General features: G+C 45.2%; 1 protein-coding gene across 1 annotated transcript in view; it reads right to left on the bottom strand.

Annotated features, from left to right (window-relative positions):
* LOC131916537 (slit homolog 3 protein-like) overlaps positions 1-25,170 on the bottom strand; it is a 562,664-nt gene that overhangs the window by 440,811 nt on the left and 96,683 nt on the right. The window contains exon 4 of the mRNA XM_059269895.1: positions 14,479-14,550. Within this exon, the coding sequence (XP_059125878.1) occupies positions 14,479-14,550 (72 nt within the window). The remainder of the gene's footprint in view (positions 1-14,478; positions 14,551-25,170) is intronic.

The raw sequence follows: 25,170 nt of genomic DNA, 5'->3' as shown, positions 1-25,170 counted from the left end.
GAAATCAATAGCTTCCAGGTGGTAAAACAAGCCACGGGCCATCTTGTCCTCTCTGCATAATAGAACTATGACCAGGGAGGCAAAGTAACATGCCCAGGGACACACGGCTTGTAAGCAGCAGAGCCAATAGGAGCTGGGTCTTCCCAACCCAAGTGTATTGCTTATCCAGCCCTCTTCTATGCTGGAATCTGGACTGTTCTAGATGCTGAAGTGCTCACCCCATAGACCCCAAAGCACAGCATGCGCACTGATCCCTTCACTAGCTAGCAAGACTTGACTGCAGTCTTGCACCGACCACATACTATGTGCTGTATGTGATGCTTAGTGGTATCCATTCACCCTCACAACACCCCAGAGACATTGGTTAATTACTATCTACCTTCCTGATGATACCTACCTGAGACCAACAGGGGGAATTGTTCACAAAGTGATAATGGACAGCCTTTAGCTCATTCTCCTCATCACCTCCTAGCCTCAGCTCACCGGGAATCCCAGAAAAAGCAGGAGCACAGTCCCCACTCACGGTCTTTCTGTTAGGATGCAAAGAGCTCAGATCCACTTAGTACCCAAGGCAGAGACCTTGCTGGCACTGTGTAGACTGTAGCAGTGAGATACCCAGGCCATACCCCTTCTACTTGAGAACAGACTTGGGGGACACAGGCATCATGAGTGTACAACCCAATTGGAGGGCACTGGATCTGAGAGCAGAAAGAGGACAGTGACCAACAAAGGCCCGGGAGAAACACTTGGACATGTGACAGGTCCATTGTAGTCCTGAGACATAACTGAGAATAACTTCCACTCTCCATAGTTGGCAGGGCAGTGTGGGGTGGTGGGAAAACATAAAGGACTTAGCAGAGCCATATAGGTGTCCTGAGAGCCTGGCCTAGTCAGCGTTATCATTGCTATAATGAAACACCATGACCAAAGCAAGTTGGGAAGGAAAGGGTTTATTCGGCTTCTGCTGCCACATCACTGTTTATCACTGAAGGAAGTCAGGACAGGAACTCAAACAGGGCAGGAGCTGATGCAAAAACCATGGAGGGGAGCTGCTTACAGGCTTGCTCCCCTTGGCTTGCTCAGCCTGATTTCTTACAGAACCCAGGACCACCAGCCCAGGGCTGGCACCACTCTCAATGGGCTGCCCCCCACCCCCACCATCAGTTACTAATTAAGGAAAATGCCATACAGCCGGATCTTTGGAGACATTTTTTCTTAATTGAGGTTCCCTCCTTTTAAATGACTCTAGCTTGAGTTGACATAAAAATCGTCCAGCGCAGACCCCATTCCACTGTCCTCCCTCTGTCTCTTTTGACTCCTCACTATGAGGTTGTGCTCTTCCATATGCTCCACACATGGCTCACTGACCTGTCACAGGTCCAAAATGACCAGGCCACTCTGTCATGGATTAGAACCTCCAAAGCTGAGCTTAAAGAGCCCTTCTCCTTATAAGTTAATGATGTCAGTCTGTCACTACAGGGATGGAAAGCTAGCATACTTTCCACTTCCTGGGCTTTAGAAGTAGATTTGATGTTGGTTTGTGGGTAATACTGGTGTGAAGATTGAAGCTGAACACTGAAGCCAAGCTCTCAGGAGGGGTTACCCCTCAGATCTATGGGATTTACGGAGGAGTAATTTGACCTCACCGAGCTTTACTTTCCCATGAAATGGGAATAGTGGCGAACTTAAGAACACACTCACTGAGATGGAGAAAATCATTCTCTGGTTTGGAGTTATCCAGAGTTAGATCTGGATTCTGCCAGAACCACGTCAGGCAAGCTCATCAAGCCCTTTGAGCCTCTGTTTCACTCTCACAGAACAACACTAACCACAGTAGGAATCCCAACACCTACCCTACAGAGTTGCCAGGACAACCAAATGATTTCACAGATGCAAAGTGCTCAGAACAGCACCTGGCACTCAGTGCTTCCTGGTGTTATTATCTTAAAGCGTTACTGCAAGGATCTGAAACACTCATTGAAAACACTGTGTGGAGTAGATGTGCAATAAACTTGTTGACATCTATTGTGAATGACGGGCATTCCTTACTGTGTCTTCGCATACCATCACTTTCTGTGGCGAACCTATTGTCCAAACAATAGTGGGATGAACATGTGACCACACTTGGTTTGATCAGAGGACACTGTCACATTAGCAGTGAGCTTCCGCTTAGCGCAAGCTCCCAGCTCCCTTTGGTCCTTTTCCACCAGACTGTTCACAGGGTTCCCTGGGGCTGCAAAATTAGCATACTGTGAGTTTTCTGCTTTGACTTCCATCGCATCCACTGTTCCAAGGATGCAACATGAAATCCTCCTGGTATCTCCTAGGCCCTGCCTCCAGTTGTTCCCGGAGCCTTTACCACCGCTGGACTCCTCAGGTACTGGGGCTGATAGATTACCTCTGGGTTCAATGGACTCTAGCCTCACTTCTGGTCCTCATTAGTCAGAGGTATTATTGATAGAGCACAGGCCATCAATAGCTAAGGCTTCTCCTTTTCATCTGCACTTCAAACACGTCGTCTACCACCACAGCCTTTCCAGAAGATACATGTTGCGGTCTGAATGTGAAATGTCCTCCACAGGCACAGATTTTTACACACTTAAGTCTCAACTGGCGATGCCGTTTCAGAAGGTTGTGGAGCCTTCAGGAGGCGGAGCTTCTCTAGAGGAAGTGAGTCACGGGGGTGGGGTGGGAACTGAGATTTCTACATCACAGTCCTGCTATCCTGTCTGCTGTCGACTGTAGTGGGTAGCCATTCCAGCTTTGTTCTGGAAGTTCCAACCCCCATTGAGACTTCGGCAACTGTCACGCCTACAAGGCGGGGCCAAGGGAGGCGCCTGGGGACCCGAGATCCGGATCGGCGAACGCTCTCTTGGTTCCAGGACGCTGGATGGTGGAGGTAGACAGAGGAGAGCTCCAGAGAACACCGCTGGACTGTGATACACCTTCCCCAGACCCCGCGACCTACCTATCCCTTAATTTGTAAGTTACGCCATTAAATAAATCTCCTTTTAACTACGTGGAGTGGCCTAAATAATTTCACCAATATCTGGCGCTCACGTGGGGCAAATCCCAAAAGCCTGGGTGGCTCCTGCCCTCAGCCTCCTCCCCGGCTAGCGGGTACCTAAACCCGCCTGCAAAGTTCCATATAACCAGGGAACACCTACACGGTTCCATTCCCGAAAAAGGGAGCAGCTAGTCCGGTCTCAGCTCCCTAGCTTAGCCCCGAGACCAGCGAAAGAGGCACTCCTCCGCTTCCTGAGTGCACGCACGCCAGCTGCGGCTCGGCTCCGCCATCTTGACTCCAGCGAGCTGCAGTCAGCCAAGATCACCAGCAGGCCCTGCTTTGGAGCTGTACCATCGCCACCTGCTGGCTGAAAAGTGCTACTACACCCCCCAAAACCACGAAAGGTAAGTAAAAGTACCTGATAATTTTACACCTTAAAATTGACTGACAAATTTTGAGTAATTCTGGTAATATGGCTGACAACATTACCTCACAAGAATTTGAAAACCTTTTTGCCTGTATGATGAATAACATCTTCCTGGAAATATACGACCTTCCTAAGGCATATCTGGCCTGTACCATTTTGGCATTCATCGTAATAATTCACACAGTGTTCAAACACTGGTTTAAAAACAAGAACAAAGATGAGTTATTATTGGGACTGATACAGGCTTTAAGCGAGAGCAATGACGGCTTACAGAAAAAGATTCTATCTCTGGAATCTGCTTTAATGGATAGCAATGAGACCTTAGAGAAAAAGATTCTCTCTCTGGAATCTGCTAACCAGGATTTACAGGCTTTCAAAACTAACAATGATGGCTTACAGAAAAAGATTCTATCTCTGGAATCTGCTTTAATGGATAGCAATGAGACCTTAGAGAAAAAGATTCTTTCTCTGGAATCTGCTAATCAGGATTTACAAAACAGGCTTGTACCAAAAATTGATCTTATTGATAATAAATGTGAATATTTAATGGACAGAACACTAACTCTCCAGACACTATATAAGGAAGAAAGATTATCATTAATTGATAAGATAAGGTCCATGGAATCATGTGTTTCTGAGGAACATAAAAACTTCTATGATTCCATGAGAAATCTGGAGTCCCTTGCCAGAGAGGAGGTTCACTCCCTAGAACAGACCCTAGGTGCTCGTTTGCAGGCCTTAGAAGAAACTCTCAGTAAACATGACAAGGGACCTAATAAGCAGAAGGGCAAGGCCATAGAGGTTGTAACATCTCCAAATGGCTCTCACACAATGGCTTATCCTGTTATCATCCATGAGAAGCCAGCGGATGACACACACCCCGAGCCATATAATACATATACATTACAACCAATTTCAACAAGGGACTTTAAAAATATAAAGGAAGCAGTAGTTACGTATGGGATACACTCCACATACGTAAAACAATTGTTAAATTCATGGTCTACCTCACATAGAATCATCCCAGATGACTGGCATCAGTTGATTTCAGCTGTTCTAGAATATAGTCAGCAGCTACAGTGGAAAAGCTGGTTGAGAGAAGAGGCAAAAAATTTAGAACAACAAGGTAAACTCAGAGGTTTTGTGATCTCCCAAGATCAAATACTTGGTGAGGGATGTTTTGCTGACAGGAATGTACAAGCCATTTATGATGAACATACAATATCCCTATGCCGTACAGCAGCTCTAAATGCTTGGGAAAAAATTCCAGAACCTGGAAAACCAACTGAGGTATACACAAAGATATTTCAGGGACCGCACGAACCCTTCACTGATTTTTTACAAAGACTGAACACAGCTATAACAAGAGCTGTATCAGATAAAGAATTAAGAAAAGTATTAACTGAGTCCTTGGCATTCGACAATGCTAATGCAGAATGCAGAAGAATACTTACACCATTAAAGATCAGATCAGCTCCTTTGGAAGAATGGATTCAGTATACTAATGGTGTTGAGTCTCGTAACTACAGTAATGAGGCTTGGATAGGAGAGACAAATCCCAGAGGTGAAAGAAGGCCCCGTGTTACCAAATGTTTTAAATGTGGTACACCAGGTCATATAAGTAAAAACTGTACATGGGGTACTCCTAGGAGTAATACTCCTTTTAGGAATAGCCTAAACAGGAGACCCCAACCACCTCCCGGATTATGTAGAAGGTGTGGCAAAGGCCGACATTGGACCAGTGAGTGCAGATCAAAAATAGATATACGAGGTAACCCTTTACTGGCGGGAAACGCTTCAGGGGGCCTCTTGCAGGCCCCCAAATCAAATGTAGTACGAACATTCCCAGCCACTGTGGAAGAAATTCCTCTCCAGGACAACTGAATAAACCACTGCCTAATGTAAAAACCGATACTGCAATGGATGATAAAACAGCTCTGATGGATGGATCACAGTTTACAAAGAACACTATAAAACAAATATTTTGGCAGACTTCCATAAATGGTCAAAGACCAAAGCTTAGAATTCGAATTAATGGCCTGGTTATGGAGGGACTGGTAGACACAGGTGCAGATGTGACTATAATTACACCAAAATCATGGCATCCGAATTGGCCTCTTCAAGAGGTAGATGTCCAACTTTTAGGGATTGGCACCCTATCTCAGATAAAACAGAGTTCGAGATGGGTTGAATGCATAGGGCCAGAAGGACAGAGAGGAAGACTGAAGCCATATGTAGCAAATGTAGCAGTAAATCTTTGGGGCCGAGATCTGTTACAACAGTGGAATACCCAGATTAAAATTCCTACACTTTCAGAAAAAGAATACAGACCAATGCATGTTTCTAGGAATAATATCATCGCATGCTATAAAAATCAGGCACCAACCATTCAGGCTGTTCACAAACAGAGCACAACTGCTGTTGAACTCTCAGAAGTACCAACTGCCTTACCTTTAAAATGGCTAACTAATAAACCTGTCTGGGTTGGACAATGGCCTTTGACAAAAGAGAAGCTACAAGCTTTAGAACAGCTGGTTCAAGAGCAGTTAAATGCTCAACACATTGAAGAATCTACCAGCCCTTGGAATTCTCCTGTATTTGTTATTAAAAAAAAGTCTGGTAATTGGAGAATGCTGACAGATCTGAGAGCTATTAATAAAGTAATTCAGCCAATGGGCTCCCTACAGACTGGGATGCCCTTGCCCTCTCTGCTACCTAAAGAATGGCCTATAATAGTTATTGACTTAAAAGACTGTTTCTTTACCATACCCTTACAAGAAAATGATAGAGAAAAATTTGCCTTCACAGTACCTAATTATAACAATTCTCAGCCAGTCAAGAGATATCAATGGAAGGTCCTCCCACAGGGAATGTTAAACAGCCCTACTTTGTGCCAATACTTTGTGCAGAAACCATTGGAGATAATTCGTGTAAAGTTTCCACAATCCATAATTTATCACTATATGGATGATATCCTATTAGCTGATCCAAAGTTAGATACATTAGAAAGCATGTTTGAAGAAGTAAAAAAAGTTTTGCCTCACTGGGGACTGCAACTTGCTCCTGAAAAAATACAAAGAGGAGATTCTATTAACTACTTAGGATATAAGATAGAGCTACAAAAAATTAGACCCCAAAAGGTACAGCTAAGGAGAGATCGATTGAAGACTCTTAATGATTTTCAAAAGTTATTAGGAAGCATTTCCAACTTACTGGGTATCATGGGAATACCCAAAGATGGACTACAAAATTTGGCTAATACTCTAGAAGGGGACAAAGAATTAAATAGTCCAAGAGAATTATCAGCCGAAGCTGAGAAGGAATTGGCTCTAGTAGAAAAGACAATTCGAGAAGCACATGTGGATCGTGTGGATCCAGAACTTAAATGCATTCTTGTCATATTCCCCTCCAGACATTCCCCAACAGGTATTTTGATGCAGAGGGAAGATATTATATTGGAATGGATATTCCTACCACGTAAACCAAATAAGAAATTAAAGACTTATATAGAAAAGATCTCTGATTTGATTCAAAAAGGTAAACTAAGACTTCGCCAGTTGACAGGAATGGACCCAGCAGAAATTGTAGTACCTTTAACTAATGAAGAAATTTCATCACTATGGAAAGATAATGAATACTGGCAGAGAGCCTGCAGTAACTTTTTGGGAGAGATTAACAACCACTATCCCAAAAGCAAGAGAATAGAATTTATAAAGAAAACCGAATGGGTCCTTCCTCACATTGTACGACAAAAGCCAATTTCTGGAGTCCTCACATTCTATACTGATGCAAATAAATCAGGGAAAGCAGGATATAAATCAGGAGACTTAAGTAAAGTGGTACAAAGTCCATACAGCTCTGTACAAAAGGCAGAACTGTATGCCATTCTTATGGTACTGATGGACTTCACAGAACCCCTCAATATAGTCACTGACTCTCAATATGCAGAGAGAGTTGTTTTACATATTGAAACTGCTGAATTTATTCCTGATAATACAGAATTAACTTCATTATTCATACAATTGCAGGAAATCATCAGAAAAAGGGAACATCCTATATATATAACACATATCAGATCCCATACAGGTCTGCCAGGACCTCTAGCACAAGGTAATGATGAGATTGATCAGTTACTAATAGGTAATGTGCTAGAAGCTTCAGAATTTCATAAGAAATACCACACAAATAGCAAAGGTTTGAAGAAGGATTTCTCCATCACTTGGCAACAGGCTAAGGATATTGTGAAAAAATGTCCTACTTGTTCCATCTATAACCAACTTCCATTACCTGCAGGGAGCAATCCAAAAGGTATACAAAGAAATGAAATTTGGCAGATGGATGTGTTTCATTTTGCAGAATTTGGAAGATTAAAGTATGTACATCATACCATTGACACCTATTCAGGATTTCAATGGGCAACTCCTATGAGTTCTGAAAAGGCTGATTCTGTGATTACACACCTATTAGAAGTTATGGCCATCATGGGGATACCTGTACAAATTAAGACAGACAATGCTCCAGCATATGTCTCCAATAAAATGAGACAATTCTTTGCTTATTACAATATAAAGCATGTTACAGGTATACCACACAATCCCACAGGCCAAGCAGTCATAGAAAGATCCCATCGAACTTTAAAGGATATGCTAAATAAACAGCAACAGGTAACAATGACTCCTAGAAATAGATTGCATAGTGCTTTATTAACCTTGAATTTTCTCAATGCTGATGAGAAAGGAACAACAGCTGCAGAGAGACATTGGACGACAGACAAAACTCCCGAGCTAAACCAACCGGTTTATTTCAAGGATGTGCTGACCTCAGAATGGAAACCTGGATATGTTCTACGTTGGGGAAGGGGTTTTGCCTTTGTTTCTGCAGGAGAAGAAAAGCTATGGATACCAACAAAATTAATAAAAATTCGATTTGAACAGGAAAAACCCCTTGATGAGGTGAAGTAAAAGATCATCCACCAATGTGACATCTCTACAAGTTGTAAGAAAAATTTAACAATCAAGGTTGGGGTAGGGTTCTGTTTTTGTCTTTCCAGGATAATGGAAATACCCATCTTCCAAAAATCATAAGGCCTTGGATATCCGGATGTTTACAGCAGAAAGAAAGAATCTATTGGTACCAATCTACACACGGTAAAATCTCACTGTCTAACATCTATCTCTCTATTAATATAGAAAAGTTGTGGTCCCAATTCAATTATAAGCCAAGCTGGCTTTGGAGATGGAATTGGCTCACTCCTTCTCTAAACCCAAGCACATTGCTAAAAGAAAAGTTTGAGAGATTCTTCAGTACCATATCAGAAGAGCCCTCTGGTGTGGGACAGAAGGAAACCAATAAAAAGGGACCATTGTCTTCTAGATTCTAATTCTCTCCATGCTTACTCTTGATTTCTCAGAATCCTTTCTTACATGCTATGTCCTCTTTAAATCCAAATCTTACATTTTGATAACAAATAAGTTTTTCTAATAGCAATCTCAGAAGTCTCCAGAAGGAAGATGGGGCCCCAACAACAACTCTACCCAATCCAGAATGATGCCATGGTAATCATCATCATACTACACTTCTTACCAGAATTTCAGACAATCTTACCCATTACTCTAAGACTTGCTGCAGAACCTACAGTTAGTCTAACTGAAATTTAACTATCTGCGCTTTCTCACAGTACCCAACAGAGATAACATCACCCCCTAAACAGCAGGAAGCAATTCTAAGAAAACGACGCCCCTTCTCCCTTAGGTTTCATAATTCTCAGGGTTATGGATGATGGTTACAGGGTTGGGGGTGGAAGGAAATATTAAACTCAGTACTCCCAAAAAAAAAAAAAAAAAAAAAAGGAAAAGAAGAAATGGAATGGATACGTATAAGACATTATGGTAGATTATTGTGTATACTAGTAAACAAATTTAGTAAAATAGCAGCCTTAAATAATTTGCACTGTAATTTACACTGTTATGGATTCTTATATGTTGATACAAATGTAAACTATTTTTATATTCCTGTTTAAGATAATTTGTATATTGATACAAATACAGAACTATACTTGGTATAATGTACATATATTTCTACTCTTATTTGAAATGTTTGTATATTGATACAAATGTAAATTTATATCTGTCATACTTTATGTATGTTCTACTTCTGTTTAGGATATTCGGTATATTGATATATATTTAAGATTATTGTCATATTGCATATCCCACTACATACTCCTACCTCTGTTATAAATATTGATATATATTTAAGATTATTGTCATATTGTATATCACACTATACACTCCTACCTCTGTTATAACATCTTGTGTATTGTCACAACTTTGAAGTCATCGTTCTTTACCATACACTTGCTTATAGACTGTCTACCTTGTTTACGTGAAGCCTTAGTCCTTAGGTTATTTCAGTAGATAAGACTTGTAGATTTATAGTCACCTATGCTTGTCATCTCTATAGTTACGTTAGTCAGGTTATACAGATTTACAGATACATAGGTCAGATGGACAGGTAATCTTCAAACACTTCATAGACCTAGAGAATATGGCATTTAAATAACTTAGAATTCTGTTGATGCGAGACACAATTGCTCCTGGCTGCACCAATTTGATCCCGAGAGAATGTTGGGCTTCTAGACATTTCCATTTGGAAGTTTGTCTTCTTGGCACAAAATGGCCTACTGGGCAAAGAACTGCCCTTGCCTCGACAGCTGACAGTACAAATGCAATGCTATCCTTTCTGGACAAGCGGGACACAAGGAAAGCGACCACTGTACTCTGCCAAGACAGGGTAAGATGGTCTTTCAGAATTCCTGCTTCTGAAAATGGTCTGTCAGATACTTTAGGCCTGTAGCCAATTTGAATGCACCAACAATGCTGAGAAACATTAGGTGATTGTCCAGGCTGCCAGCTGTCTCGGTCTACTCTCGCAAGATTCCCGAAAGTTGCTTGCATCCATCTACCATTTCTCAGGTACCATTATATTCCTTCTCAGGTCTTTGATGGGATTGAAGACTAGCAGTTATAGTTACAACTTAGTAGATAGAACATATTAAGTATTAGATTCAGGTTCTTTAGGGTAGGACACCTTTTGGAATGATCTTTGTAACATGCCATTTATCTATGCTCTATACTTCTCTGGATTTTAATATGTGTTTCTTGCTTGATATTGTTTGCATTGGTTGTAGTTCCATCTTATCTAGGTCATTATCCCTCATTATTCCTGGACAATATTTGATAACCATTCCTTTGTATATAGTCTTGTATTAGGTTAGAACCTTCTTATTTAGACAAAAAGGGGGAGATGTAGTGGGTAGCCATTCCAGCTTTGTTCTGGAAGTTCCAACCCCCATTGAGACTTCGGCAACTGTCACGCCTACAAGGCGGGGCCAAGGGAGGCGCCTGGGGACCCGAGATCCGGATCGGCGAACGCTCTCTTGGTTCCAGGACGCTGGATGGTGGAGGTAGACAGAGGAGAGCTCCAGAGAACACCGCTGGACTGTGATACACCTTCCCCAGACCCCGCGACCTACCTATCCCTTAATTTGTAAGTTACGCCATTAAATAAATCTCCTTTTAACTACGTGGAGTGGCCTACGCTCTCTTGGTTCCAGGACGCTGGATGGTGGAGGTAGACAGAGGAGAGCTCCAGAGAACACCGCTGGACTGTGATACACCTTCCCCAGACCCCGCGACCTACCTATCCCTTAATTTGTAAGTTACGCCATTAAATAAATCTCCTTTTAACTACGTGGAGTGGCCTAAATAATTTCACCAATAGTCGACTCTGGAACTGTGGACGCAATGGGGCCAGCAGCCTCTAGCTCCCGTCACCACACCTTCCCCATCAGGATGGACTGTGTCCCTTTAAACCGTAAGTCAGAACAAACCTTCTCCCTGAAGTCGCTGCTTGTCAAGTACTTGGTCACAGGGACAGGAACGGTTAGCCTAGTGAAAAATTAAAGACTTGAAGTTGGGAGAAGCGGGTGGATCTGGGAGGAGTTAAGAGGGGAGAGTTGCTGAATATGATCCAACACATCCCATCGAGACGTGTGTGAAATTCTCCAAGAATTTATAAAACTATCCTCAGGATAAACACTGGATGTGAAGACAGTAACGAGAACAATGCCCAGCGGTGCTGCTCTCGCCCATAGCCTGCTACAGACCAGTCGGCGGCGGCAGCACGGCCCATGCTGAGTCTGCCTCCCCAGGGAACCGGCTTGCCGTGTCTCCTGAACGGCAGAGTTCTTTTCCAGCAGAGCTGATGGCATATGTATACACACCCATGATTGCACATTTATTGATTTTCTAATTTGTACCCTGCTTCCTTTCAAAAAGGCCCTGGAGTGGCTGACAAAATAAGACAAAGACATAATGGGGCCATTAAGAAAAATCAAAGATCAAGCCCAAAGAGCAAAAGCAGCGGCTGATTATCGCTCCAACCTGGGTTAATATAGTTGCTTCGATTTAAATATATTTATATATTTAGCTCTCAGCCTTTGGCAGTCAGTCAGAATGTGTCAGGATTGGGCACAGAAGGAGCTAAGTATCCTTCACATCTTCTGCTCAGAGCAAAGGGCTAGGCTATAACCAAAGGAAGCAGAATGAATGAATGAATGAATGAATGAATGAATGGTAGATCAAAGAGTCACACTTCTCAGAGAACACTTTTTGTATCCTTGGGCCCATATCATTCATGTATCCACCTACTCAGTCAGCCATCACTGTCTGAGTGCCTATCTGTGCCAGTCTTTGTGCCTGGCCAAAGAATCCCAGAAGGATGATCACCAAATGAGTTGAACACTGTTTTTGCCTTCACAGCTGCAGCTCTCTGGCTGGAGGCAGAAGCTTGGTATAATTTATCTCAATGCTCACTGCAACTTCAAATCCCCCCCCCCCACGCCTGAAGCAGAGGTGGTAAGGACAAAAGCGGGAGAGAGAATATAGGTATTCTGGCCTTCAACTTTCCCAGCTCTCTCAACCCTAGGAAGCAGACAGTTTACACCGTTATCTCACTGGGTGCTCGCAGCTGCCCTGAGAGGCTAGGGGAAGAGAGGAGAGGCTGCCCCGTTTACTGATGAAGACCGTTAGGCACAGAAGGGAAAGGGGTTCTCCAAACTCTACATTAGAAAAGGGCCATTAGAACATAACCAATGCGTTCCAGCTCCGGGCCTCACAGCCAGCACCCCAGACACTGGTTAACAACACCTGAACCATCTGTCTGGCTCAGGACTCTTGGCACAACATGGGCATTACCTGATGGTTTGGGGGAGACACCTGCAAAGAGGAAAACAACCCGACAGACACCTAAAGCTATTGAGTCCTCAGATCCCAATTCCACTCCCTCAAAGCCATCGGCAGCTGCGGCCCCCAGAGCCTTCGTCCACCCAAAAACTGAGACTGAGATGCCAGGAGATCGGCAGCTGCTGGGGTGGTAAGTGGCAATGAAGTCCTTGAGGGACACATGGCTACTCAGGGCACACTGAGTCAGCCTAGGCTAGTTCCTCCTTTGTGGGGAAAACTATCAAGCTTGGAAATTCTAGAGAGAAAACTACCTCCACTGAGCATGCACAAACCTTCTTGGTCAGCATTTCTAACACATACATCAACTATTTATATAGCATTTCCATTCCATAAAGAATGACAAGTCTATGAAATGACTTAAGGTAGAGGGGAAGGCTGCATGGTTATTTAAATACAAATATCTCTCAATTTTATGTAAGTGACTCAGGCAGCTGAGGATTTAGTTACCCACCAGAGTCTAGGAATCAATGCTACAAGGATACTGAGTGGTGCCTGCACAGGCAAGGGGGGGGGGGGTTAAAACCAGGGTGGTTTGTGGTGGATCCACCGCTTGTTGAGTTAGGCAACCAGGCTGTGCATTTCCTCCGGCCATGCGCCCATCCAGGTTGATGGAGATTGGAGGAACGGAAAGGGAGGGCATTTCCTTCCTTCCTTTTAGCAAAGTCAGCTAACTAGGTGAGCAAGAGAACCAAAGACATGGCAGGCACAGAAAGACGAGACCAGCGACAAGCACATGTATGTCCTGCAGAAATCCAACAGAACCACTGACCCACTGAACGCCAGCCTGCCCAGGCCCGTTCTTCTTGCTCTTTGAAAATGTATTTATATGCATGGTGTGTATGTGTATGTGTGTTTATACACACAAGCACATACATAAGTATGTATTCCTAATTCAGGGCTTAAGTGCACACAGTGACATGTGTTTCCTATTTTCCAGTTTATTCCAGTCTACATGCACGGTTTGATTGCATAAGTAGGCATTAAACCCAGCCATGGGGAAGGAGATTGGTGGCCATAACATGGGAGCCGCCCCAGTAATGCTAGTGTCTTCTCAGTCAGGCTATGACTCTGCTTGTCAGACACTGTGCTGTTCCATTCAGAGCGCCTGTGGGCAGCATAGCTCACCCGTCACCCACTGCCAGCAGGATTTCAAGTTCACTGTCAATAACTAGTACTTGCAGAGAACACCCATAATCCATAAGTCACAGTCTCCACCACAGTCTGTACCTCAAGCTCCTCTAGGCTGTCACAAGGAATATATGCACCCAAATCAATCTGGAAAATAATGTGAAAATCAAATTTTCTTTATTTTTCCATCAAACCATAGACCTGCAGACCCAGAGTTCCTGGACTGTCAATGGCAAGCAGTGAGCAATGGGCAGGGACTGTTCCAACCAGCAAGGTAGTGAGCTTAGTCCAGACTGATATTAAGAACGTACACAGGCAGCTTCTGATGAATAGTCACCCCAACCCCTCTTGGGGAAATTCCATGCAGGAAATTCAGTCCCAATGGAAGACCTTCCTCCCTCTTTGCAAGGGAAAGAAAAAAATCCATCACCACACATTGCTACTCTTCACTGGTCAATAAAGCCACCCAGCTCTGATAGAAGGAGGTAGAAGGCAGACTTTGCTCTGAAGCTCCATATGGCATGGGTGCCACACACCACAACAACCACAGTGTCCATGAGACCAAAGCCAGGTGAGATACAAGGTAGAGAATACACATGAATGCTACTCACAGTCTGGTGAGCTTTGGTGTGCTCTGGAAAAGCAATTCTGGAAGGACCTGGAGCTTGTTCTTGTTCAGACGTCTGGTGAAGAAAAGATGAATGGAAAGATGTCAAAGGGATATCGAGTATAGAGAATATATACACAGATGTTGCTCTGATCAATCAATCAATCACCAGGAATTAAGAGACTTTCTAGATCTTTCAGCATGGCATGCTCAACACATGTAAAGCACATATACCATTATAACAGAGTCTGTGGTCAGGCTGGAAATAGAAATCCGTATCAGTCACAGGTGCAAACCGAGCACGTTGGCTGTGCCCCCCCTCCTCTGTCAAAGTCGAGGACAGACATCACTCACTAGTGACAACCTTCTTTCCTGTGGACTCCAGACAACACTTTTGAGCTTTTCACAGCATAAATTAAATATCAGAGAAAATGTACCAAGTCTTAAATAATGGTGGGGATGGGAGCAGATGGCAGTTGCCATAGGAACAGAAAAGAGGGCAAGTCAGATCAGTATGGGTTGAGGGACCCAAAACCAGCCTCTGACATGGGGGCACAGCAGGGCTGCATCGTGACATTCACGGATCTTTGGCCCTTTGGCCTTTTCTGGGCTGCTTTGTCCATAAGAAATTTTTATATATTCTATCTGTGCAAGTATAAAAATAAGTATGCTATACATCTATTAGAAAGCATTTATTCCAACCTAAATTTTCTTCTAAGCTAAAAGCAATTAAGATGTATTTATGGGACTTGACAGTGTGGTGGGTTTCCCTCGCTGCAGCTAATAGAGAGACTGACCCCAAACAGGGGCCCAAACTCTGGGCACAAAGTATGGCTCGCAGTTAAACTCAGTCCTACAGAGATGGCTATGTGGGCAACTGCCAACAGAGCTGTTATGATCTGAACCTGCGATGGCCCGGACAGGCTCTTGTTTGGTTCTCTGGGTGTCAGGGCTAGTTGGGGATTCTGTAGAACCTTTAGAGGGTGGGGTGTGGCTGGCAGAAATAAATCATATAGGAAAGGGCCTTTGGAGGTTCCAATATTCTCTCTAGTTTCTGGTCCACCATGGCACAAACAGCCTTCATTGTACATTCCTTCTCCCACCAAGTGAGCTTCTCTCCTCCATGCCTTTCCTGCCAGGAGGAACCGAAAGAAAGAACCAAATTAAAAAAAAAAAATCTCTCCTTCCTTATCTATGTCAGGTATTGTGGTCTCAGTGGCTCAAAACGAATGCACACAGACAACAGTCCAAAGGTCTTCTGAGCACCACTGAAACTAAATGTCCACAGAATTTACCATAGAGGTTCCCAAGGGACCCCAGGCCCTTCCCTGTTGTGATGCTGAGGAGGGCCGCTTTCTGGAGGTAATCCAGCCACAGGGGGCCCTGCTCCCAGCTAGCTCCACGCTAGTCTGCATTGCATCCTCTCATGAATATGAAAAGCAGTTACAGGTAACAACTGTTACCCCCACGTCAGAGCTAGGCAAACGGAGGAGAAAAGCAGGGTTTGCACCCAACTTCTCAGAAGCGAAGCTCAAGCCTGATCCTGCCCCTGCATGTACTCCAAGAAAACACAACTCGGTAAGGAAGACTTGCCTACGAGTTCTTTCTCTCATCCTTTAGACAAATGCTTCAGTGGAACCAGGGATTCGAAGGAGGTCGGAAAGGGCTAAGCATGAGAAGTATTTACAATGTCGCCTACTAAGCACCTTTCAAAAAGCACCCAACTTGGCCCTGACAGTCTGTGTCATGTGGGGTGGGACCGGGGATGCTGCTAAGGAGGCTTCTGCTCAGAGCAAAGAGGGAGCAAAAGGACTGGGAAGTTGGACAAGAAGCCCTCCAATCCGTGGCCCGCCTCTACAATGGTCTGACTCCAATCCGTGATCTTTTTTTTTTCCTAATTGTTTAAAAACGATGCTACAAGCATACAACATGAAATTCACTGTCTTCTCAGTTTCTATGCACACAGTTCAGAGACATGGAGCACCAGTAGTGTGGACTGTATTCTCCCGGTTATACAACTAATCTCCAGGACATGTTTGTCACACGCAACTAAGTCTATCCATTAAACAACTCCCCATTTTCCCTTTTAACAGGCTTGGATATACACGATTCTGTGGTCTCCCGGAGTTTGCTTTCTGCACCCAGCTTATAAAAAAAATATCACTTCTGGTATCCTCTTTGCACGCTCCTGTTATGAAACTGGGGAGCCCAAGGTAGTGAAAAACCAGTCCCCTGCTTAGAGTAGTTCCTATGTGGTCAGTGACAAGTTCCTTCCTAGCCCGCAGAAGTCACTGGTCCCACAGAAGGCTCAGTGTTAGGACAGGGGCTAACCAGCGCTGGGTTCGGGTTTGACTGATTACACTCTCACTGTAGATCTGAGGGCACCTTACCAAATCCTCTGCCCCTCGGTTTTCCAACTGCAAAAATAACTCTGGGTTCCAGGGAGAACTGGCCTGCTGCATGTGGAAGGGTTGGATGTCACATGATGGCCTTGGCGACATTGGTGATAATGATGGCTGATCCCACCCGCTGCCCTGCATACCAAGTGCTGTGCTTCATGCTGCCCTGGCAGAATCTCAGAGCAGAGCTTAAGGCCTGGGATGTTATTGTCCCTGTCTCTTACATAATGGATTCAAAGCCAGTGATCCAGGCCAGGCAGAGGCCTCAGCATCTCTCAGGGGTGCTGTAGCAGGATCTGGACACAGTCAGCTGGCTTCAGGTCCTGAACCAGAGCGCTCAAAGCCATCACAGAACAAAAGTGCCTTGGCCCGTTCCCTTTCTTCACTTTTTTTTCCTGCTTCTTTTCATCTAGGATTGCCACTTCCTCCACCCTAAGCAGACACTGACCCGCTCTGAGTACACTGCCCTTCCTGAAAAGGACTCTCTTGGTGGCCCTTCAGGCAAGAACTGGGTCTCTCTGGGTCTGTCTGGAACCACCCTTGTCACAGTTGCATAAAGTCTGGTAAGAATTCCATGCAGACACCCAACACTCAGGTCTAGGCAAAACCCCTAAAGTCCAGCCCACGGCCTCTTCTGGTAGTGAGCAGGGTGTTTAGCTGTAGCTCTAGTCCAGGGCTTTTAGCACACTAAAAAGAAAGCCAGCTTGGCTTGGAGGCTCCCAGAAGGGAAGGGATAGTTTTCAGTCCTTTGCCGGTATTTACGGCTGGACAAAAATAAAAACACAACCAAATTTAGCCAATTGTGCTTCGCCAGCTGCTTCTCAACCCCTGAATGAGGGTTCTTGGCAGCCAGGCTGGGCTCTGATCCCAGCAGCCCCAGGGCCTTTCCATGGCCACTTGGTTGTGTCACATGCCAGTTCTTCATATCAGGAGCATAATATTTTATTTCCAGGTCACTCCAAGACATATTCCCTTTTCCTTGGTAAAACAATTGGCCAAAGGTCTTCCTCTAAAAGCTCTCTGAAGGAGCACTAACTTGGTTTGAAAGGAAGTGAAACTTCAATCAAGGGGGCCACTTGTCAGAGTTCTTGAGTACCAAAGGGAGAGAAACAAGCTGTTTTCAAGAAACTTGCAGATGGTGGCCGTTGGCCTTGGTGCCTTGGTGCCACCTGCTTTGATGTGACTCTGGCACTGAAGATGCCAATCTCTAGCCACAGTTCGAGCTAAAATGAACTATGGGCTGAACCTGGAGCTGAATGGACCTGGATGAGGCCAGCGCTGATGCAGGAAGTCAGCAAAAGGCTGCCAGGTCAAGCTGGCATAGGGTACATGCACGTGTCTCCTTTTCTTCTATGGCCAGAAGCACCTCTGAACTTTCCTATGGATCAAGGTCAAAAGCCCGCTGGTTGCTGAGTTGCAGTCATAGTTTTTTCCAACGTCAACTGTGAATCTTCAAGAACCACAGTCTTGTCTTTGTGTGGTTGTTGAAGACTTTCTTGCATTTAGCTGGGCATGTAACATATGATCAGAAGTTTTGACCACCATTGAACTGATCCATTTTAGTCAGCCACATACCCATCCGTCTATCTGTCTATTCAACTATCCATCTATCCAACTACTGATTCATCATCATCATCATCAATCCTTTGTCCCTCCAACCTCCAATCTCTCCAGTTCTTTTTGATTTTTTATTCTTTAATGTATGGGTTCATTGTTTTGGTTTAGCTTTTTTGAGATAGGGTTTCTCTGTGTAGCCCTGGCTGTCATGGAACTCCCTCTGTAGACCTGACTGGCCTCAAACTCAGAGATCTGCCTGCCTCACCTCCCAAGCGCTGGGATTAAAGGCGAGCACCAACACCACCCAGTTTCCAGTTCTTTTTGAATAAGATCATGAAAAGACAAGTAAGATGCAACCCTTCTTCAAGACGATCATAGGCTGTTGGGGAAGACAGATATGAAATAAAATTACACTATGATCTTGTAAGCAAAGGTGTTATAGGAACACAGAGGAGGGGCAGCTAGGCCAGTCCTGGTAAAGGAAGGGTGCCAACCGAAGAGGGTATGAGTTCAAACTGGAAGGATAAATGTGACTCTTCAGGAGCCGTGAACAAAGAATTCTAAGTGTGGAGGATGTGCATTCTTCCCATAGACGCCAGGAGTCTGTGGGATGTTTGGGGAGCAATCGTGTATGCTTTTGTGAGAAGTTGGGGTGACATGTAAAATAACAAGCAACCGAAAGCCTGAGCAAAAGAAAGTGGTCATCTGGTTAGTTAGACCTGACTTGGAAGGAGTGACGGTGGAATTAAGGAGGGCAGTGAAGAGGGTTCTAGAGTGATCAGTAATGAGTAATAATCAAGTACTAACGCGGAGACAGAGACCAGGTGTACTCAAAAGGGGTTTGTGAATGAACGCATGTGAGGGCTGAGGGATTGGCAGCAATGGAGGGAGGAAGAGTGGCCCCCTGAGATCAAGCGTGGGTAACTTACCAGTCAAAACCACCAATCACTAATGAATGGAAGAGGAAAGGGAGGGGCAGAGTACAGAAAAGGATGTGCTACGATTCAGAACTTCTGTACCACTGAGGTCTCTCAAATGTGTTTCACCTACTTAAACCTAGTCCTAACGCTAAAACCATAGGTCAACCTCCATCTGAAACACTTTGCACACCTTCTCCCTGAATTCCCATAGAAATACCTGGAGACCAGCACTCTCAGTATCCCTGAAAAAATATACAATGGTCTAAGAAGGCTCAGGTCCTCACCCATAGTCAAACGGCCAACCTGCTGATATGGGATCTGAAGCCCGATGTCTGATGCTAAACTTGTAGCTAATGGTAGCAATATAGCCCTTCATTATACACTGTCTTGATTCAATGCCTAATACAGGAGTCTCACCTTCCCGGAGTGGGAAATATCTCTAACATATTCTTTCTGTTCTAAAGACACAAAGCAGCAGGCTCACAAGGGACCTTTAAGAAGGGCTTGTTCAATTTGATGCATAAACCAAAAGTCAGGAATGGCCACTTGGGGGAGTCTGGGGAAGCAGATGCCTCCCTGGGCTAGGTATGGGGAGCATGTTGAGTGGAGAAAACACTTCCAGAGCCCCAGCTTCCAGACTCGCTGTACAAGGTGATAAGGGGACAGGCTCACCAATTCACCTCACTGGGGAAAAGACTGGGTGGGTGACCTCTAGGACCACCCACACGCCAGCAGGCCCCTTTCTTTATGAAGGGAGTAGTGGAATGTCCAGGTGTCTTGGGCTAGACCCTGGAGGGAGCAAGCCAGTGTGTGTTGACCCGAAAAGGTCACCAGGACTGCTTGCTTTAGTCGCAAGCAGCCTGTGTTTATTCTCAGTCTACTGACACTTTCAGAAACACCCTCCTGTCTACACAGAAAGCATCAATGCTACTTTGTTCTCCAAGACAGAGGCTCCCAATGGAGAGACAGGGAGGACCCAGGCTCGAAAGCCTTAAGGATGACAGCAACCTTTGGGGCAAGGACAACATCCCACTGGAGAAGCCTCAGACCTCAGCTTCACACTGGTACTATCATCCCCCCAAATTCACAGGCATCACTCTAAGTGGGAGCAAAGATGAAATTTTGGGGAGTCTGGACTGGGGGCTGCTTCCATCATCTGTTTGCTGTAGCATAGATGAGTTGACACCTATCTGTCACACACAGCAAATCCTACCCACTACCCTGCTCCATGGAGTTTCCTGATGCAAACGGCCCTCATCTAACTGATTCAGTGAGCAGCCTGACTTCTGCTCGGGTAGAGTTTCTGCCACTCACAATCAAGAGCAACCCTGTGTGTGTGAGGCCTGACAGTCTGTCGGCCAACAGTCTCTACACACAGGGGCTCTTGAGTTGAGCAACTGCTGTTCTTTGCCAATGGGCTCCCTTCTTAATGGTAGTGGCAGGAGACAGCTTTAGTGATGGATGAAGGGTCTTCCTAATAATAGCAATTATGAACCAATTCAAAATTGACTTCCCTGGTTTAGAAGTAAGTCAACTCAACACTGGCATCCACGGTGTTCAGCATGTGCTCAATGACATTTGGGTTGGCTTCTGACAATTTTTAAGCTTAGTTATTTTTAGTTTGCAACTCCCAAGTAACCTAAGAGCAATTAAAAAAAAAAAAAAACCTTTGTTTTTGAGAATTCTGCAGAGAATTAACTCTGTTGTGGACTAAATTTCTTGCCCCTGAGCAGTTTTTTCATCATTGAAGTTGTTTATGAGAACTTAAAAAAAACTTAAAAGAGATTATTTTAAGAATACAATTATTATGTAATAGCAAACCATGTCCCTAACATGATACCTGAGAGGGCTGAATGGTTTAGCTTCTGCAAACAGCTCTGTAGTGTCTCTCCAGGGCTCAATAAATGGTAGCAGTTACAGCTACTGTTATTATCATTATCATCAAGAGCTCAGAAATATAGATTGATTTTTCCATCACAGATGACTGTATTGGTCAGCAAAGCAGTAACAAATGAACCCCACAATCGTACCACACTAACAGTGTGCACACTTATTTGGCACTCACAAGAGCTCCTTTCTTTCCTCTTCTGTGATGCCACAGGGAAAATGTGCTCATCAGCACTGCCGGATCAAGAGAGGGAGGAAGTAGAGAGGGAGGACCTGAAGAAGGGAGGACTCCAGTTCATAACCCTCTGACCCTGTAGTGACTCATAAAACTTCTGCTGTTGGCCTATTGGCCATAACTAGTCATGTGACCCAAATTCACTGCAAAGGAAGCTGGGAATCTACAGGAAGGCCTGGATACCTGGTGTGGACTCTCCTAATACCCAACATTGTTTTGTCTTGTTTCTTTGTTTGGACTCCAGAAAAGCATAGGTAAGGCAGGAGAGAGCACACATACATTCTTGTGAATGAACACACACACACACACACACACACACACACACACACACACACACACACACAGAGGGAGATAAATTCCAGGCAGTCAGGTCACATGGTAATGGCCCTCAGACCTCCCCAGTGACTTCTGTACCCCACATCTCACAATGGGCCAACGCACTAGGCAGCTTTCCTGGGCTCAGATCTCTCCTCTGAATCCCTTCTGAGAAACTACCAAGGTGCAGCTTGCCCGGCCTCATGGTGCTGTGCAGGCTGCTCTGCTCAGTGGGAATGCTCGTCTCCCTGAGCCTAGGGTGGAAGCTGTGGAGACAGTAAGCGGCCAAGTTCTAGAAATGATCTAATGGGGGAGGAGATGAGATACGCCGATGGAGCAGAGGTGAGGCATGAGGAGGGATGAATTAGCACACCAGAGACGTTGGAATTTCTATTACTCAACATGGGAAGACGGTGAGGAAAGAAGGGTGGAGGGCAGGGAGCAGATTCAAACGTGCTCAGCTGAATCTGCCTGTGTCTGTCCAAGCGGACATGCCGCAGAGACAACCACATATGCAGATCTGGATCTGGGAGCTAAGATTCAGAGATAGAATGGCATTTAAGGTCATGGGTCTGGATTCGGTCTCCATGGTCGAGGCTGATAAGAGGGCAGGAGTCTGGGCTCCACCATCCCTCAGAGACCGGACGACAAGGAAACAGGCCCCTGTGTGGTGGGGGGAGTGGGGGCAAGTAGAGCTGTGGGGCCAAGGAAGGAAGGACAGAAAGGGGAGACCTAGAGAGAGAGGAGGGGAGTCCTGGCCTTAGCAGTATGGAGTTCACGGGAGATAAGATCGAAGCTTGGTCCAGACATGGGCGTGAGCTCTTAGCTGGAATGGTTCAAGCAAAGAGTGAGAGGAGAAAATAAATAACTAAGGAATTTCCTGTGGCTGGGAAATGAAAAATGGTTGACAGGAGATGATATAGAATCAAGAAAGAGGTTTGACTGCTTCATTTTTTTTTTCAGCTGAAGAAAATTGTGACACGTTTTACATGTCAATAAGGATGATACAGAAGAGATGCTAAGCCGATGCCACAGAGAAGTGGTTCTTAACCTGTGGGCCGTGACCCCCTTGTGGGGGGGGGGTGTCACATATCAGATATCCTGCATATCAGATATTTGCATTATGATTCATAACCATAGCAACATTAGTCATTAGCAATGAAATAACTTCATGGTTGGGGGATCACCACAACACGAGGAACTGTATTAAAGGGTTCCAGCATGAAGAAGGTTGAGAACCACGGATAAAGAAGATGCAGGGACTTTTTTTGGAGTGGTGCCAGCTTTGCACTCATGCCCTTGTGCCTCATTTCCTGAGTGCTCAGATCACGGGTGCACACCACCACACCTTGCTGCGTGGGGGTAAAGCGAGACTTCCATATAGGTAACGAGGAGAAGTCCAGTGCAAAAGGGAAGGCCTCGGCCTGTGACAGGGCCAGGGGAGGGTCCCCTGGCACTGGCGGGGAAGACAGGCTCCCTGGGCAGTAACAAGGAGAGGCTGAGGAGCCTCTGGAAGTCTCTTGCAGCCAAGTCTGTTTCCTCAAAGCAAAGAGGAAACCAGATTCTGAGCAGAGACGGAGGAGGGGAAGGAGGTGTTTGATGACTGAGAAGAGAAAGTGAGAAACAGTTGTCTAGGAAGGGGTGGGGGATGGGCCGGCAGCAGCAAAGGGCCACTTGTGGCCAGCGATGGAATGGCTGCGATCTGTCCACATACATGCTTTTACTCAGCCACATAAAGTCCCCTTCTGGAAGAGTACAAACAGCAGCAGGCTGGATTCGGCTAAGGATCAGGTTCTTTTCCAAGTGATGATGACAGAGGAGAAGGATGGGGACTTGAAGGTATTTCAAGTGACAGGAGTGACAGCCAGGAAGCCTAGGCTGGGTGAGGGAGGAAAGAGAGGTGGCAGAGGGACAAAATGAGAGCCTGGGAATTATTTAGACCCTTGCAGGGCAGGAGAGCACAAGGCTGAGGCTTAGAAGAGCTGTAGTAGGTATCTTAGCTCCACCCCTCTGGCCTCTCTGGAAACACATTTCCTCCATCAACAGAATTAGTGGGTTGGACTGCATGACTCCTAAAATCAATCTTACCATCCTCAGCCTAAGATCTGGGGAAGAGCCCAGGGGTGGTGGCACACGCCTTTAATCCCAGCACTTGGGAGGCAGAGGCAGGCAGATCTCTGAGTTCGAGGCCAGCCTAGTCTACACAGCAAGTTCCAGGATAGCCAGGGCTACAGAAAATTCATGTCTTGAATAAAAAGCGAAAAGCAAGCAAACAAACAAACAAAAAGATCTGGAGAAGCTAGCACTTGGATTCTAAGCCAAGCTTACAACTTAACCTTCCCATGACTTTGCCTTTGAAAAACAGGAATCATGACACCTACTATCCAATGTTAAATGCCCCGAAAACAGGGACTGTTATTTATTTTGCACAGTGAATGATTTCTAGCCATTAGTAGGTGCTTGATGAATGCTTGCTGGCTGGCCAGTTGGTTAACTGGCTGGTTGGTGTAATGATGATTTCAAGGGCTGGAGAGATGATGGCCCAGTCAAGTGCCTGGTGTGCATGAGGACATGAGTCTGAACCCACATAAAAGCCAAGCGAGGCTGGCACGTGTCAGTACTCTCAGTGCTAGGGAGGGAAAGACAGGCAGATCCCCAGCGCTCACTGGCCAGCCATCCTAGCCAAAGTGATGAGTTCTGGTTTAGTGAGAAACCCTGTGTAAAAAGGCAGAGCGTGATGAAGGAAGATGTGAACCATCTGGCCTCCGTAGGCATACACACATGTGTGTATGCACCTGCCCATGCATGTACACAAACCTACATGAACCTACTACAAACATACATCACTCACCCTACACACACATAAAGAATACCTATTGTACCTAGCACACAGAAGGACTATAACTTTATAAAACCCAAAAGTGCTATAAATTGTTGCACACTACTGCCCAAGTACCCCTACACTGCCTGTTCCTCTTCTGGTTATGAAAAACAGAATATCTTATTAGGAACCCTCAAGACTATGTCAGCCAAGACACGAGAGGGTCACACTCACAAGACCGATGAAACACTCAGCTCCACGCCGGGAATAGCACAGTGAGAGCTTGGAGATGAGGCTGCACCTTTTGAACTGTATAGCTGAGATCAAGGGGCAGCGCCTGAACAGAGATGGGGGAGTCAGGTCTCTGCACCAGGTAAGACATTGCCAGGGAGAGGTTTCTAAACAGCAAAGTGAGAGATGCAGAAGAGAAAAGCTGGAGGGCCTGCAAAGGCCTAACGTTCGTGTGTGTGTGTGTGTGTGTGTGTGTGTGTGTGTGTGTGTATGTGTGTGTGTGTGTGCTGCCTGACCATGAATACAGAAGCACTGTGTTGGGGGCAGGGAA

This window comes from Peromyscus eremicus, chromosome 8a, assembly GCF_949786415.1.
Source record: "Peromyscus eremicus chromosome 8a, PerEre_H2_v1, whole genome shotgun sequence".
Classification (NCBI taxonomy): Eukaryota; Metazoa; Chordata; class Mammalia; order Rodentia; family Cricetidae; genus Peromyscus; species Peromyscus eremicus.
Note: the sequence above shows the minus strand (reverse complement) of the source record. Positions and strands in the feature narration are given on the sequence as shown.